At 41.3% G+C, this 19017-nt stretch overlaps 1 protein-coding gene across 4 annotated transcripts in view; it reads left to right on the top strand.

The window, feature by feature from the left end:
* The window catches only part of CACNB2 (calcium voltage-gated channel auxiliary subunit beta 2), a 251465-nt gene that overhangs the window by 135316 nt on the left and 97132 nt on the right, over positions 1-19017 (top strand). Inside the window, exon 1 of one of the 4 annotated variants that reach the window (XM_075827591.1) lies at positions 3294-3556. The exons of the other annotated variants lie outside the window; for them this stretch is intronic. Within the exon in view, the coding sequence (XP_075683706.1) occupies positions 3524-3556 (33 nt within the window). The 5' untranslated portion in view covers positions 3294-3523. Of the gene's footprint in view, positions 1-3293; positions 3557-19017 lie in introns of those variants that run through there. 4 annotated transcript variants of the gene reach the window in all.

Below are 19017 nucleotides of genomic sequence, written 5' to 3'. Positions count from 1 at the left end.
CAGGAACGAGCACCTGCTTGTGACTGATATATCCGTCGCTACCGGGTTAATAATGATCTAATTTATAAAAACCAAATATCCAGATTTTTCTTTAAAATTGCATGAAAAACCAGAGGTCAGAAAGTACCGTAGATCTTTGCCCTTTATTTTCTTTCGGTGATAGTGGTATCTCAGCTCTTTACCCACAAGTCTAAGGCCCCATGCACACGACCGTAGAATTCATCCATAATTACTAACCTATTTTTTCTATTGCCCATGGACACCTTCCCGTATATTTACAGGAAGGTGTCCGTGCCGTACAAAGGCTCCACAAAAGATAGGACATGTCCTATTGTTTACTTTTTGCGGACCGTGCTCCCATAGTTTATATGGGTGCACGGCCCGCAAATGCGGGTAGCTGTCCACGGCCGTCAGCGGGCCATGGTTTCAGGCACGGTCGTGTGCAGGGGGCCTAAAAATGAGAAAACCTACAGATCTGCTAAAAATCGTTCCAGTGCCAGATTAGCCAAAGTTTTCCTGATAGTCCAGTCTCAATGTTAGTGAAATGTAGTGTTTGAAATCCGTGTGGGGTGGGGGGCATTCCAAGTATAAATAGTGGAAATATAAAGTTTGAAATAGAACCTGACTAATTTGACCATTCGTTAGAACAGGAAAGAGATTTGGGCTGCTGGCATATTTAGCTCATTGGATTGTCTAGAATGGATACAACTGTAGCAAACTCTCAGCTGTGAGAAGTATTTCGAACTTGCATATTTTGATTAGAATTTTGCATTAGTATTTGTAAGCCAAAACCAGGAGTGGGTCCAAAACACAAAGGAGTTCAGGAGTTAAACCATAAAAGTATATTAGAAAGTTTCAGAATGCTTAATTATACAATGATTAAGAGTTATTCACTTAAAACCCCCAAGAAGAAGTTCCAGAAAAAATGTTTTGTGCCCCCTGTTTATAATTTAGGGGGCATAAACAATACTGTGGCTAGAAAACTCACCCATGACATTATCTTGGGCCGCCATTCGGTCATATAACCCCTGATCTGACTAACCTGAATCTTACAGTGTCTACTGTGTAGACAGGTAGTCAGTCTCTATTCATTTCTATGAGGCTCACATCGAGGACACCCTGTGATTAACTTAAAGGAGCACTCCGGCAAAACATTTTAGCACATATCATACCAACTCACCAGCAATATTCTAGCAGTGTCATCTGTTTCTTCCGAGCTCAGTTGCATCTATCCATGTTAAACCCTTTCATTATGGACAGCTGTGTCATGTGATCTCAGCCTGACCACCAGAATAGATCATGCTCTCATCTGTAGACCGGGGGGTCATTTTTCCTGTGTGGCTGACTTCCTGTGAACTACAGGATTACATTATCACCAATCAAATCTCCCCTGGCAGCTCTGAGACCCCTCCCCTCCTCTCCAAGCTCCACCCCCTTGATCCTCTGTATGTGTCTCCATGCATTGAGTGCTGCTGAAGAAATCTTTTCTGCCTTATCTAAAGGTTCATACAATGATTAGCTGAAGAGTTATACAACTCCCCTGACTAACACTGACTGTCTATGCTATCTGAGTGCTGTGTGCAGAATCTCCAGTGTATTCTTATAAGATGATGCTCCTCACTGCTTCCTCTGTAAAAACTGAGAGATAGAAATCTATCACAAGCTGGAAGCAGAGGAGACAGGCTAAAGCTGCATCACATAGGATACGCTGAAACTCTGCAGTTAGGGGATGGGAGTCCTATGTCACTGATCTATCACTTGCTGCACTTAGATAGCACTCAGAGCATAGCAAGTGCAATGTGATGAGACTCAGTCTCCTTCTGAAAAGCCAGAAGCATCATGGAAAATGTAGGCTGCATTAGGGGAGCCATGTCAGAGGGGAAGAAGGAACCAAGATGGCAGATCATCCATAACTGGCACAAGAAATAAAACAGGTATACACAAGGCATACACAGCAGCCTTTACATTATTCTTTAATAATAGCCTATGCTGCACTATATAGGCAAAAACTGGGAAAAAAAGGCTGGAGTGCTTCTTTAAATTTTGCATAAAAAGGCGTCCTTCGCGACAATTTGGGGAGGTTCCTGATTGGACTTAAAATGTCCTGCGATTTGGGATTCAACTATAGGGAGATATGGATATACTTTAGTCTACTATTATCGAATTTCATTATATACAGAGAGATCATTATTATATGCAAGATGTTTCTGCCGCAAGAAAATTCACTGTCCCCTGTTGCCTCTCGCAGGCCATAGACTGTTTTATGACAGCCTGTTGCATCATCTCCACAGACAAAATATATGCTGTTGTAAATGGCTCTATAATTGGTTAATGGGATCCAGGGAAAACGATTTTCTTTGCTGCCGCCTTGTGTATTAGGGAACTGCATATAATACAATTCTCTAAGCTCCCTGCAGACGCTGCAGATTTTGATGTAGATATTTCTGCGACTGAAAATGTGTTCCATTCATCTGAATAGGGTTGTATCTGCTGTGTTAGAATACTTGCAATGTGTGCAGGGGGCTTAAGGCTTCCTTCACACACAAGTTATTTTTCAAAGAAGTGTGTTTCATTACCTGCATTTTTACATGCATTTTTTTTCATACTGCAAATTATGTGATTCAAAGATTCCTCTATGCAACATATGATTTATTTTAAAAAAAATGGCATAAAAAAATGCAAGCCACATTTATAGATGCAATTTTTCGATCATCCAAAAAAAAAAAAAAAAAATGGTGGTCAAGGGTAGAAAAACACCACTAACTGTCTGACATAACGCTAAACTAAACAAACACTTGCAAAAAAAAAAATGCCACTGACCCCAAAAAATACAAGACAATAGAAAAAGAACGGCAACAAAATACGCAATGTTTGTAGTGCATTTAATATCTCTCTATTGATTTCCAGCTAACATCTGGCTGCGGTGTTTTTTTCTAAAAAAAAAAAAAAAAATGCTGCAAAAAATGGCCAAAAATTGTGCTGTTTTTTTTCTCTAAAAAAACGTACGTGTAGGGCCGTCGTAAAAGATCTGGCGATCCTCCAATGCTACGCTTGAAAGCAGCTTTGCTGTGAATGAAGCCTCCATATAGTTCTCGGAGAATGTTACTGGAGTCTATCATCACCCTGGAAAAAAAAAAGAAGACTTCTAAAAAGTCTGTGAAAGTTCCAACAGTCCTCGAGCAGCCAATGATCTCCTTCCCCCGCAGCATGTGACCACCTTCATGTACCAGAACCCTGCATTATTTTCCTAAGTAAATCCTCCCATCCCTCAGTAACGGATATGTAGTTCCCAGGCAATGAGCCCACCGCAGCCGGTTGCACTGAGCTGACTGCAGCCTGACTGTGCCCCTACATATAATATATATATATTTATATATAATATATATCCAGTATTTATTTGGAGAGAGGTCTGAGCGTGGGAAAGAGACATCTCTGTATTCCAGCTGTACAACAACAAAAACTCTTTGTCTGTCGCCTGATGGAAGTGCCGGCTTCCTAGTTTACTCGCTAGGGGACTACAGCAATGTACCTCTATGGCAGCGAGGAATCTGATGAGGTAAGAGCAGATTTATTTGATGAGCTCCGCTCGCCACTTTCTTTGATATATTTGGGGTAATTAATTTTATGAAGTGCATGAACAGTGATTTTGTCGGTGGCGACAACTGCGATTAAGTGGCTTCAACGCAAAAATGGCACCGCGGTGCGTTCGAACAGTAACCTTCTGCTTAAAAAAACTATTCTTGGACGCCTCCATTGGTACAGCATGGATTGCTGATGAGAATCTTTAAAGTGTTACATTGTTTTTCTTTATTTGATACATTGCAGTACAGTTGCAAAGCAGAATAGAACGCCAGAATTGCAGTGAAGACTGACACAGGCAGAGGCATAGGAAGCAGGGAGGAGGAGTTAAATGTACATTGCTTTACATGGGCAGATGTCAATGCCATTCAATGTCTGGGCGGCTACACCAATGGTCACTTTAATGGCTCCAATTAGCGGTTGTCATGAATCAGTGTCCTGTTTCTAGGTCATTTTGGGGGAAAATGTTATTTTTGTAGTGATTAAATAAAGTGCCATTGTAGTTTGTAGTTTTATTTTTTCAGAATTATTTTGGAATTGGATATGTATCATAGAGAGGAGCCCAGAGAGTACACGGATGATATTTACTATGGTCCTTGCATGGTGTATTATATGAGAGAACTGCATAACTAACAATTACCTATTACAGGGTTAATATTGGAGTGACATAATAACCAGAATTTGTTGCAAATAATTTATATTTGTTTTTGCATCTAAAATGAGTGATTACCGGTACATTGTTTTGGGGAATTTCTATTTACGCAGGTCCCTAATATACTTGAAGTAGAGTTCCCCAACCTGTAGCTCTCAAGCTGCTGCAGGACGAACTCCGCCGACTAAAAGGATTTATCTAGAGACCTTTTTAGGGCTCGTCCACACGCTGTGGAATTGCCGTGTTTTTTCCGGAGGGAATTTCGGACGGAAAAAACGTAGCAGAATAAAGTAGCAGCATAGTGGATGAGATTTAACAAATCTCATCCACACGCTGCGTAAGATTTCCAAGCAGAAATTGCGTATTTTTCGGACCGCACCACGTCAATTCCTGCTGCGCAAAGTGTCCAGAATTGCTGCGTTTTTCAGAGGAGATGTCTCCATCTCCTAACATTGGGAAAAACGCCGCAATTTATGCACCATTTTCTGCCATAAAAAACGCAGGAAATTATGCAGTTTTGCTGCAGCGCAAAGTCTGTGACTTTCAATGGAATTGCTGCAGAAATTTTCTGCAACAATTCCGTTGTGTGTGGACAAGCCCTTACAATGAGGTCGATCAGCTGAGCAGCTCACAACCCTACATTGTCTGGATCGGTGATGTCATTACTACTAGCCGCGGACCCAGAATGCCCCTAGTCTCTAGGGGTCAATTCACACGTTGCGTAAATACAGCGGTTTTTCCGCAATGGAATTAGTTGCAGAAAATCCGCAGCAAATACAGTAGCAGAAAGGTGGATGAGATAAAACAAATCTCATCCACACGCTGCGTACATACTGAGCGGGAAAAACGCTCTGAAATTGGCCTGCGGAATCTCATTCCGCAGCATGTCAAATGTATTTTCGTAAACGGTGCTTATTTGTTGCGGGTTTTCCTCATTGATTTCAATGAGGAGGTAAATCTTGCAAAAAAATAGCAGTTGTTGCGTTTTTAAGGGGGGTTCGCAGCGATTCTGCAGCAAAAAACGCAACTCAGATAAAAAAAAATCTCATACTTACCCAGAAGTCTGTGTTCCTCCCTCCAGCGCCTGGCCTGGATGATGTCAGAGAGCCGGCCTCCCGGGATGATGCTTTATCCCATGTGGCTGCAGCGGTCTGCTGGGATGAAACGTCAGGCCCGGCTTGCTGTAGTTTTCCGCAGCGGACATTCCAGGTGAAAAACGGCACCACAGTTTGGTGCGCTTTTTCGCCCAGAACTCCCTGCGGCGCACCGGGTGGATACGCTGCGTGCTTTTACGCATCGTATCCACCCCGTGTGAACTCAGCCTTACTGTCTAGGCCACATAGAGCCAGCTGACCAGTCTATCTTCCAGGAAGCACAGACAAACACTATGAATAAGTTCACAAGTAGCGTACTATTTCCACCACGGATTTCAGTGCAAATCAGCAGCATGTCTGCTGCGAATCCACGGAAAAATCTGCATGTTGCATTGTATTACAAGCACTATGCAAAGGAAATCCACAATAAAAATCTACAACAAATCCTCAACAGAATAGACATGATTTGAAAATGTGCAGCATGTCCTGAATTCTGCTCAGATTTTTTCTGGAAACCACTCTTAAAATCCACGACAAAACCGCTATGTGGGAATCCACTCTTAGGGCTCATGTTGTTTTCTTCATTGTTCTATCTGTTTTTTTGCGGATAGCATACTGAACCATTCATTTCTATAGAATCTATGTGTCCGATCCGCAAAATTATACAACAGGTCCTATTCTTGTCCGTGTCACCTATTCTAGCGTGTGGGATCGCAAAAAAACAAACTAACAGCACACGGAAGGCGCTAGGATCTAAACGGAAACGGTCGCGTGCATTTAGAAGGTCACGTTCATACTTAGTGTTTTGTGCAAACATACCCTAATACGTGAGCCGTTATTTTGCAGGGATCCCTTTTAAAATATGTTGGATATTAAAGAGAGACTCCAGTGAAATGTAGTTTCCCCTTATCATTCATTAGGAAGTCCTTAAAGGGGTTGTCCACAACCGGACAACTGATGACCTATCCGCAGCACGGCCGATATGCTGTGTACGGAGACATCTGCTTCCGGCTCCGTACATTGCATACTGTGTAATGACATCCGGGGCCCGGAGGCAGCCAGAGCAGCTGCTCGGTACGGGGCCCGGGTGTCGGACCCCCACCGATCATATACTGATGACCTATCCTATAGATAGTTGATCAGTTGTCCGGTCGTGGACAACCCCCTTAAGGCTCTCCAATAAATAATCTGTGCCAAGCATGCTAGGTAGCGCCCAAATGATTTCTGGCACATGACTAACAACAGGCCCTGGCATCACGGGTGACCACACTGTATTGCCATGCTCTTGTGGACACCGGAGTGGTCACCGTCTATGTCACTGAATCTGAATCTTATCGTTTATTCCAGAATATTGGATGTTTCACTTTAACACTTGCAGGGTCATTACAGTTCTTATGGCCTCAGATCCTACAATCATGTTTTTGATGTTCCTTGCTGCTTCCCGTTGCCGACCCCACTGACTTATATTTATGGGATTCTACCCTGAAAATGGCAGGCCACGAGGTAGTTTCCTATTAATCTGGTTTTGGGACTATGTTTGTTGAATTAACAGGAATTTCAGATTAAATCTTTCAGGAATAAAGGAGTTACAAACTGGGAAGTCCAGAATGGGAATAAAACGCATTACTTCTGGTTATGTAATATGTCATACTGACAAAGATAGGAAGAATCTTAAAGTAACTAAACTGTTTTTGTCGGTATATCCTAAGGTATAATAAATTGTAAAAAAAAAACAAAACCGAAATTCAGCGCAATTAACCGACGTCATCTTGCACATTTCAGTTTTCTCCATTTTCTTTCTCTGGTTTAAACTGTATCTGCATCAGGACGCAGATACAGGTAAATCTAATGGTAGAGCAAGGGACCTGCTCTACCATTCACTATGTATTATTGTGTGGAGGGCAGATATGGGGGCAGTTATAGGGGTATTATACTGTGTAGAGGCAGCTATGGGGCATTATACTGGGGGGCAGTTATTGGTGCATTATACTGTTTAGAGGCAGTTATGGGGCATTATACTGTGTGGAGGGCAGCTATGGGGGCATTATACTGTGTGGGGCAGCTATGGGGGCATTATACTGTGTGGAGGGCAGTTATAGGGGTATTATACTGTGTAGAGGCAGCTATGGGGCATTATACTGGGGGCAGTTATTGGGGCATTATACTGTTTAGAGGCAGTTATGGTGCATTATACTGTGTGGAGGGCAGCTATGGGGGAATTATACTGTGTGGGGCAGCTATGGGGGCATTATACTGTGTGGAGGGCAGTTATAGGGGTATTATACTGTGCAGAGGCAGCTATGGAAGGCAGTTATGGGGCATTATATTGTGTGGAGGGCAGTTATAGAGTATTATACTGTTTAGAGGCAGTTATGGGGCATTATACTGTGTGCAGGGCAGTTATGGGGCATTATACTGTGTGGAGTGCAGTTATAGGGGCATTATACTGTGTGGGGGCAGTTATGGGGGCATTATACTGTGTGGGGGGCAGTTATAGGGTTATTATACTGTATAGAGGCAGCTACGGGGCAGTTATGGGGCATTATACTGTGTGGAGGGCAGTTATAGGAGTATTATACTATGTAGAGGCAGCTATGGTGGCAGTTATGGGGGCATTATACTGTGTGGAGGGCAATTATTGGGCATTATACTGTGTGGAGGGCAGTTATAGGGGTATTATACTGTGTAGAGGCAGCTATGGGGGCAGTTATGGGGGTGTTATACTGTGTGGAGGGCAGTTATGGGGCATTATACTGTGTGGAGGGCAGTTATAGGGGTATTATATTGTGTAGAGGCAGCTATGGGGGCATTATACTGTGTGGATGGCATTTATGGGGCATTCTACTGTGTGGAGGGCAGTTATAGGGGCATTATACTGTGTGGGGTCAGCTATGGGGGGACATTATACTGTGTGGGGGCAGCTTTGGGGGGCTTTATACTGTGTGGAGGACAATTATAAGGGCATTATAATGTGTGGGGGCATATATATTATATACAGTAGTATACAGCAGGCTCAGGGGATAAATATTAATTCAATGGCGTAGCATGAAAATAGGGGGCGTGGTATGTAAAGGGGTGTGGCCTAAATAATCGTTCATTAATCGTAATCGAGGTTACATGTTCAATTAATCATCATTTTGAATCAGGTCATAAATGCCCAGCCCTAGTAAAGCCTGCTGATTTTGACGGGTTCTAATGGCAATCTCAAGGGAGCAGGAGGAATCAAGGATTTGATTTCAACCTCCTATTGTTTTTTCTTAGATGAGCGGCACCATATGTTTGTGGTGACCACTGATCTTCACCCGCCCAAGATGAACCATGTTAAGGAGGAGTTGGTGCACTGCTACTGTATCTCCGACAGTCCCATAAAAAGTGAATAGAACGGTGGCCGAACATGCGGAGTCCCGCTCCATTCACATAAGGAACAACTAGACTCCCGTTCTCGGGATGGTGGGGGTTCCAGTGGTCTGGTCTCCAGCAATCAAACATTTATAACTTATTATTATTATGAGAAAACCTCTTTAAGGACTGATACGCACTCTGTTTGGTGGCACATGGGGGAAGGAGCTGTTGGGGCACAGCGTGAGGCCTTAAGCAACACTTACAATGGGAGCTGAAATGGCTGCCAACAAATGTTATAAACGTCTCAATAGACTTTTTAACAACTTGGCAGAAGAAGACAACACAAGGAAGTATCGTCTTGACATACGATGAAATCCCCTTCTTGATTTCGATAGTTCAGATTTCCTAAGAAAAGTTGTGTTGATGTAGAGCCGCATATTATCAGCCAGCCTGTGATTGCAGATAAGATTTGTTACTTGGGAGGAAGGAGATCAATAAGTTTTGTTTTCCTGTAAGTGATCCTAAAAGCCATCCTTGTTTCACCGCCCCCCCCCCCCCCTGCCCCCTAACCCATATCCTTTACCACAACCTTCTTCTAGTTCAATAAAACCTAAGACATTCAGTAATGTGGAAGAATTAACACTATGGGTATTACGTTCAGACACGGCGGAAACATTTCCCCAAAATATGGCTGTAAATCCGCAGCAGAATCTACTTGTGTTTTTGCTGCCATTTACTGCGTGCAAAGTTCAAAATCTATCGCAAAAATCCTGATTAAACTGCATTTATTGTACTGCTCCGTGTTGCGGAATTTCAACGTGGAATCCGCTCCAAAATTTCGCAACTGATCTGCCATGTTTTAACATTTATCTGGCACTAAAAAGCCAGATTCTCTATCCAGTCAGCTCTAAACTCAAAAGACATCTTTTAGTAAGTTCAATCTGCTGCAACATTGTTGGGGGCCATGTATAAAACGTGTCAAAATTGGAAATCGATGCAAAAATTTCCAAAAATTTCTGGCAAAAAATGTTTCACATACTAAGTAGATTTCAGTGTACATTTGTGTACTTTTGTATACATGAAATTGTCACACAATGTAGTATTTATAGTTCGGAGCTGGGGGGGGGGGGCACCAATAAGTCACTCTGCCACAGTATTCATTTGCAGGGCTAGGGCAGTAAACGGAACTTTTGCCACAGGTGATGTAAAGCGAAGTTTCGGCTCTGTGTTGCACGGAAACTGACATGTCTTAAAGGGTTATACTGGGCATGTTACGCAAATTGCTTTTGTACATATAGAATTTGCCATCACTGAAAAGTTTTATACACGTGCCCCATTGTGTATACAGAGTAATGTAAACTCATATAAATGCCATTGCATACAGAGCAAGCAGAGGTTAAAGAGGCTCTGTCACCAGATTTTGCAACCCCTATCTGCTATTGCAGCAGATCGGCGCTGCAATGTAGATTACAGTAACGTTTTTATTTTTAAAAAACGAGCATTTTTGGCCAAGTTATGACCATTTTTGTAGTTATGCAAATGAGGCTTGCAAAAGTACAAGTGGGTGTGTTTAAAGTAAAAGTCCAACTGGGCGTGTATTATGTGCGTACATCGGGGCGTGTTTAATACTTTTGATACTACAGTGTCTGCACTGTATATAATATGCTGGTTCCATATTTAACAAGTGAGCTGGGAGTTTAATAAGTGTATTTAAACTGTTCTTCTATAGGGTTATCTATATGGCTATAATCCTGTACATACATACTGTAGTAAAATAGATTTCACACACTGCATTTTAAAGTCAGGCTCCACCTTGCGTTCACATTGACTATATAGTCATCAATTCTAGTTCATTTTTACTTTTTGCAGTGTAGAACATTTTTTACTATTGCTACATGGAAACTGTCAGCAAGCTGCAGTTGTGTATCTCTATATTTAGAGCAGATAGGGAGAAGAGGACCAGTGAAGTCTATGGTGAGTGATGGAAAAAGCTGAGCAAGAGCGCTGGTTTCCTCCTACCCTTTTGCCCCAGGTTTAGAGGGGTATTGGGACACACAACCTCCATTTCCCAATTGGTAGAGATACCAGTGATGGGACGCTCATAATGAGCTATCTATAGTATATCCTGTGAATTTGCCATACATTTCAGTTGTCAGGATGCCCATTTAACACTTTGATACCCACTGTATCCCTGACCATCTACAAGCAGTGCTCGGCTCTTTCTGTAATTCCCACAGACTTCAATGGAGAATTATATATGTATAAAGGGTATACGTGACCATGAATCAGCTAAGGGGGTCACGAGACGGTCCCCCATTCTTGTGTTAGGTAAGGGTCCCAGAGGTGTATATCTGTGGATATTCCAAAATTGCTTAAGGTTGGAATACAACTTTAAGGAACACAAACCATAATTATGTACAATAATAAAGTCATACACAAATAAATGTAACTAATAAAAAGGGTCATAATTACATCAATCAGAAGCAGTTTGTTAATGGTTTCCAGGCATCAACAGTTGTTCATATATTGCATAGACTAAGGCTAGATTCACACGGGCGTTGCGCATCTCGGATGTAAAAAACTGTCGTTTTTCACGTCCAAGGTGCATCTGTGCTCTGCGGGATGCGATATCTATAGAGGGATGCGTGAAGCGTGAAAAAATAGGACATGTCCTATTCTCTCACGGGCCCTCACACGGTCCATTGAAACAACGGCTGTGTGAACGGCCACATTGTATTACATAGGTCCGTGTGATGGCCGTTGTTTCAACGGCCGTCACACAGACGTTTAACACATTCGTGTGAATAAGGCCTTAAAGAAACAAAAAAAAATAAATGAAAACAGAAAAATGTAATAAAGGTGGATAACATAGACGCTAGATTTGAAATTTGTTGACTACATAGTTAATTTGACCTGTTTCCTGACCAATGATGAAAATGTAGAATCATGGGCTGCTGTCAGATGCCGCACCATGACGTACATTTTTGTCATGATGTTCTCGGGGCCACCGTAATGCACAGCTCTACTCCTGCCACAACTTCTGGGATCAGAAAAAACTCAGATCCCGGTAGTTAACTCCTTCAGTGCTGCGATCAAACGTCGGCGATCATTTGTAATAGCGATCACCAGTTCCAGTGGCATAATCACCGTGGCTGGCGTCACCATGGAGACAGCCCAGGTCCCCAGGGCTGTCTCATGTCTATGCCTATTAGGAAATACTTGTAGTATGCCCTAATAGGCGCCTCTGCATATGTCTAATAGGCCCCCAAGCATATGTACAGGCACAATATTGTGGCATGCAGAAGTATGAACAAGAAAAATGTAATAAAAAAACTAAGTTTTGTATAAATAAACAAAAGAAAGAAAGAAAAAAATACACAGAAAACTATTTTTTAAGGAAGTAATGGAGTATAGACCCCCCTCCCCCCGACCAGGGAGTAAAAGTGGAGCTGCATACATAGCCCTATCTCTGTGTGTATAGTGTGTATATCCTGCCTTATCTAGGCCTCCAGTAGTACAATGGAGCTGTCATTATCTCACCCACCCCCTGCACGCGTTCAGGATTTCACTCACATTTCTGCTCCAAGATCCAAGTGAAATCCACTGTCCATTGACTTCAAAGGGAAATCTGAGTTTCTTTGCAGACTAATTGGAACTTTTCTGTGCGTATTTAAAATCACTTATTGACGCAGGTTTCCACGTGCAGATTAGCCACACATCAAACTGCAAGGATTTCTGCCGTAGATCCTGCAACATAGCCTAAGGCCGGGACCACACGCACAGTTTAGATACAGTTTTTGGCTCCGTTTTAACCAAACACAGGAGTGGACACAAAAGAAAGGAGATGTATTAGTCTTGAATCCATTTCTGGCTTTGGCTAAAAAAGCTGAGCAAAATACTGTGTGTGTGGTCCTGACCTTAAGATAATGAGATGACTCTGCTCAAGCTATCCCAGTCTATACAGCAAAGCCGACAATTGAATTTCATAAAACCGGTAGCATTAACCTATTGTGCCTGCTCTAGTGGCCAGCAGGAAAACTGGAGTATTTAAAAATTTATTTTGTTCATAACAAAAACATGATGTAAATAATATGTAATTTTCTGATTATAAATTCTGTTTGAAGGTGGAGTTTCACTTTAAATAATAACACAGTGTTACTTGTTCTGCACTTGTTTTAATCCTTTCTGCTTTCCATGTTTGGAGAGATTCTATGACATCTGAGTATTTACAGATCATGTAAATGTTAAAAGGAATTTAAGCTGGAGTCCAGATATCGTACTGGGATTCTATATGTTGACAACTGTGAAGGAAGCGGCGGACATAAGTCAATGTACAATAAACAAAAAATTAGCCGCACTCTTGTGTCGTCAGGCCGCAATTCATTAGCTGATTATTTCTGAAAATATTTTGCCGGGTAGACATATGTTTTCAATTGAAGGAAAAGACTCGTGCTAGCAGTCCACATAAACAATTATGTATGATTGATGAATTGGGAAGCTGCGAGCAATCCCCCGATAGGGCAGTCCTGTAAAATGTTTGTAGCTTGTTTTATCTGAAGAGCCTCATTAATTGATGTATTTCAGAAGTTCCCATTTTATATCTAAGTGTTATGGTAAACGACTTTTTGGATGGGTCCGGAAGAAGGGACTTCTACTATTGTCAAGGGTTAGATGATTCCGAATCCTAATCCTGAAAACTTTCGAACCCCACCAATCTGGATAGAAGTTTCATAAAGGTCAATTATAGAAAACCCTGTAAGATTAAACATTTTTGCAAAGGACTCTACTAAAATGTGGTGTCTACTAGGGATGCACGATACAGGGAAACGTTGGTACTGTTTCAATACCGTGCACCCTGAAACGGTTCAATACCGTTATTTTATTTATTTCGATACTAAGCTGTGTGGCCGCACAGCTAAGTATAGTAACACATGAATGTATGAGAGCGGGGCTGCGGCTGTGTAATACTGCCATTGCCCCGCTCCTGAGTCCTGAGAAGTGTGCGCGCGGTCAGCATGATGTAATGCGACCAACACTGCACTAATAAATACCGGCACTGAAGACAGAACATGGTGAGCGCACTGCAAAACACCCCCATGTTCTGTCTTCAGTGCCTGCGCCGACGCTCATTAGTGTAGCGCCGGCCGCATCACCTCATGCTGACCCAGCGCGCGCACTTATTGTCAGGAGCGGGGCAATGGCTGTATTACACAGCCGGAGGCCCGCTCTAATGGTGCAGATCAGAGAAACCTCTCATCTCCGCCGTTATTCCCCTAAATGCATTAGATCAAAGTTAGCCGCAGCATTCAAAGGGATTCCATTTGGATCGCGTCACGGGTAAAATCCCTGTGACGCGATCGAGGGGCATACCATATATGGGCAGACAGCCCAGGGTACATTAAAGGACCCCAGGGCTGTCTGACCATATTTCCTGTTGTTAGGGCATATTTAGTACAAATGCAGTTGTTAGGACATACCTATCAGTGTATATATATATATATATATATGCCAGTACATTAAAGTGAAAAAAAAAAAGTAAAAAAAAAAATAGATAATGTTAAATTAAAAAAACACACATTTTTTACAATAAACATAGTCTCAATACATAAAATATACACACATTCGGTATCATCACGACTGTAATAACACTTTTATAGCGTCATTCATGTTTACGCTGTTATAAAATAAACACTGCTTTCTTTCACTTATTAATGTTGGGCACGAGGTATTATGAATTTTGAACCTCCATGTGCCTCACATTAATAGTAATTAACCCCATCATGTACCTCACACATTAACCCAATGTTGTCCATTATGACTGAGGAACATGATGGGGTTAATTACTATTAATGTGAGGCACATTCAAAATTCATCACACCACGCGCCTCACATCATAAAATGGAAGAACTTTTTTTGTATTATTATTTTTGGCAAAGTATCGTTTTGGCATCGAGTATCGCAATACTACACGAAGTATCAGTATCGAAGTCCAAATTCTGGTATCGTGACAACCCTAGTCTCTACTGTGTTTGAGTTCTTTCTCTGCTGATTGTCCCCTAAAGTGACAGCTGTTGGTAAGGGAGTCGTCTACTTAAACAGGTTCTTCGCTTTGGATAAACCCCACTTATTAAAAAGATCCCTTGACAATAAGCTGATCACAAAGTGTCCCCCAGCGATCAACTGTAATTTGTTGGGAAACCTGTTAATAAGTGTTCAATTTCCCTGCAGCGCCACCACCGGGGAAATTAAGCATTACACAGTGGCCATTCAAATAAATAGATTATCTGTGTAATGCAGGACAGGACAGGTCCTCCAGTGTGAGGACGCTCTTTGTAACCGCTCTCCCGTTTGTCTAAGAGATGTAGATCCTGAACAGGGAACCCCCTCTAATTACTTTTAATTCTCTAATAGGGTGTATGAAAATGGGTTTTCTAAACCAGACAACCCCTTTAAGACCGATTTTACAAGCTTCATTTTAGCGCCTGTATTATACCCGCAACAGCCAGACGCCCTTTGGTTTTACAGGACCAAACTTAGACCAGACATTACCCCAGATAATCAGCAGAAAGCCCCCGACTGCCCATGTATGGGTTATATAAATACTCCAGAGCCACAGTGGCCGCATCCATAGGACGCAAGATGGTGGCAGTCATGTGACTTACATGCTTGGGCTCTCTAAGCAGCAGTCCTTTCTGCGCAGATGCTGAGTGATAACTGAATGCGTTCAGTGCATTAGCAGATACAGGATATACTGCTGTCTGTATCTACGTATTGCCTGAACTCGTTTAGTTACCTTTAGCTCTTGTGCAGAAGAGGATGCATCCAGGGATGGCCAAGAGAGCGGTCACGTGGGTAAATGATGTGACCGCCACCATCTTGCGCCCTATAGACGTAGCGACTATGGTTCTGGAGCGTTAACACAGACTATACATGGGCATCTAGGGGCCTTTTGCTTACGCCTCATGCACACGACCATTGTGAAACTCGGGCCGTTTTTGACGGCATCCAAGTGGCATCCGTCAAATATCCATTGCATCAAAATAGGAACTTGTGTGATGACTTCAGGCTCTTTTTTTGTCAAGTTTAGTTTAGGGAGCTTCTGGTTGTTTTTGCTTCCCAAAATTAGAAGAAAGTTTCTGCAGCTGTCTACGAGTTAATAAATATGTCTCCAGTCTTGTTTTCATCAGGAACACAAATGGGTTGTAAGGAATATAAAGTCATGTCCGGAATAAAGAAGAAATTGCACAAATTAAACTATTGTGCATTTGGGAGACCAGATCTGTCAACAAAGTACGGAAAAAATGTAGCTGAATAGAAAAAATAAATATTTGGCAGAAGTAATGTCTGATATTTGCCAAGAGTTATATTTAATCGTAATTTTGGTACAGCTGTAGACGTCAGCGAGCAGAAAATGTAATCTGTTTCTGGAGGTATTATTTAAGATTGGCAACATTTAGGGCCCATTAAAAATTAAGAAAGGTTGGAAACTTTTTATTATATCATGATTCTTTATGGGCAGTATCGTACCTGGCTTAAAGGTCATGTTGCTTTCTTCCAGGCAGGCAGTCACATTGGTGACTGCAACTACTTGGGATTGCCGATTTCAGGTGTATGTGAACCCTTGGGTGACCGTCACAGTGGGCCCCCTGTCTGCTCCACCCTTGCCCAGCCAAGCAAAGAGCATTTACCCATATCGCCATGGGACTCAAAGCCCAGTGGACCCTTGCATCTTACCAGGCTTGCCTGGTGCTGACACCAGCTCTGGATTAAAGTAAAGTCATATAGGCAAGAACGCAGCTCAGGACACCCCTCTATGAGCCAAAGTGAGGAGGCGCTAAATGAGTAAGAGCAACTCATCCATGCATTACTGTACATGTAATACAATATTGTCCCTGCAGTGGCCGCCGGTCAGCAGGATCTACCCTTCGGTTTTCTAAGAGCCGGACCTGCGGCTATCTTGAGAAGCAGTTGACTTCATTAGAAAAACCCTTTAAGTCATTCTTCAGCGTGATGTAAATCTGATTGCACCACAATTTTTCTTCTCAATGCAAGTGGACCAATTTTATCGCAGTTTGAAAGAGTTTTGCCAAAAAACAAAATGTCACTTCCTAAGGAAAATGGAGAGACATGAAATAACATGAAATATTATACACAATAAAATTCTGTTAATCCGGCAACAATGGGACCTGAGAAGTGCTAAATTATTAGACATTGAGGAATATTAACGATAGAATTAAAATAAATTATATAAAATTAAAGAGGACCTGCCACTAGGTCATATAAGTTGAACTGGTTTACTGACCTGAATAACGCTGTCTCCCTGATTCCAGCGCTGTTTTTCTTTTTTTCCTGGACCTCCTGCTTCCAGAGACATGACCCACTGTTGTGTTGGCTCCCTCTATGCTAATTTTCTGTAGTGAGCCAACAGGGCGTGAACTACCCTCTAGCTGCCTCATGCTGATTAGTCAGCATCTGAGGCAGGGAAGTTAGCTCCACCCCTTTGGCTAACTACAGCAAATAAGCACATAGGGAGCCGACATAACAGTGGTCCATATCTCTGGAATGATGGAAAAAAATCAGGTCAGTTAACTAGTTCAACTTATATGACATAGAAGCAGGTCCTCTTTAACTATAAGGGTAGAGACAGCCCAAAACATGTTACCACAAAATCTGTTTTATTTTATAATGGGGGTAAATCCCTTACTGATTATCATTGCTCTGTCTTCTGTTTCTGGTGAAATTCCACATTATATTACAGTTTCTTAAGTAGAAACAAATGCTTGATTATCAGACGTTCCAGATTATCGGAAGTCGAATTAAAGGAATTTCACTGTACTTAGTGTTTTTATCATGCTGTAGGTAAATTATCTGACAAGGAGATCTGGTGTCCGTCACTATGCAGCACTGAGATCTTCTTGCCATAACTTGCTGACCTTACACTCATATGTTAGGCTAATGGATATGACAGTGACACATGTAACTCTTCGTATTTGATTGCACTGAGTACATATTGGCAATCTTCATCTCCATTATTAAGCCGTGCAGCAGAGGCCAGTGAGCGCTGTGCATTTAATGTCATGGGAGTTCACAGGGTTTTTAGAGGTCATTTGATTGATTTTACAGCTATGGCCATATTCCAGAATGAGGTGACTAGAAATAAAGTGGGATAATTACTGCACGCGCTTGTCTGGAGACACTTGGCACTAGTCATGTGTGTATAGGAGACGTCTGTTTTGTGTTGTTAAAGGAGGTGCTGATTTTTAATATAAAGGGGGCTTCCTCCATCTCACATAGGCAGAGGAATACATTGACTACAGGTTTAGAAGAGCCGTTTATTGGTTTTCATGTCTTGGATCAGTATTTGTACTGTTCAAATAGATGTGAATATTGCATTATGTCTGAGATGGTGGTTCTTGGGTCCTATTGTATTTAGATTACATAATAGATTAGATAGATAGATAGATAGATAGATAGATAGATAGATAGATAGATAGATAGATAGATAGATAGATAGATAGATAGATAGATAGATAGATAGATAGATATGGGATAGATAGATAGATAGATAGATAGATAGATAGATAGATAGATAGATAGATAGATAGATAGATAGATAGATAGATAGATAGATAGATATGAGCTAGATAGATAGATATGAGATATGAGATAGATAGATAGATATGAGATAGATAGATAGATAGATATGAGATAGATATGAGATAGATAGATAGATAGATAGATAGATAGATAGATAGATAGATAGATAGATAGATAGATAGATAGATAGATAGATAGATAGATAGATAGATAGATAGATATGAGATAGATAGATATGAGATAGATAGATATGAGATAGATAGATATGAGATAGATAGATATGAGATAGATAGATATGAGATAGATAGATATGAGATAGATAGATAGATAGATAGATAGATAGATAGATAGATAGATAGATATGAGATAGATAGATATGAGATAGATAGATAGATATGAGATAGATAGATAGATATGAGATAGATAGATATTAGATAGATAGATAGATAGATAGATAGATAGATAGATAGATAGATAGATAGATAGATACTATTTAATAAAGCATGCTAAGTGCTTGCCATTTGGCCAAAAATGATATAACTGCAAATAAGAAAAAGTGCTGATCCCCTGAATTTTTGGGAGGTGCTACGTGACCAGCTTCCATGCTGTAGCCTGATAATAACAATCTATTACTTTGTCTATTACCTGTTTAGTAACTCTATATTATTATTTCTATACATTTATTACATATGTCTTTACCTTTATATCATGAATCCATATTAATCCAATGAACTCACTTTACATAATATGTTA

This window comes from Rhinoderma darwinii, chromosome 5 (assembly GCF_050947455.1).
Source record: "Rhinoderma darwinii isolate aRhiDar2 chromosome 5, aRhiDar2.hap1, whole genome shotgun sequence".
Lineage (NCBI taxonomy): Eukaryota > Metazoa > Chordata > Amphibia > Anura > Rhinodermatidae > Rhinoderma > Rhinoderma darwinii.
This window is presented reverse-complemented; position numbering and strand designations above follow the sequence as displayed.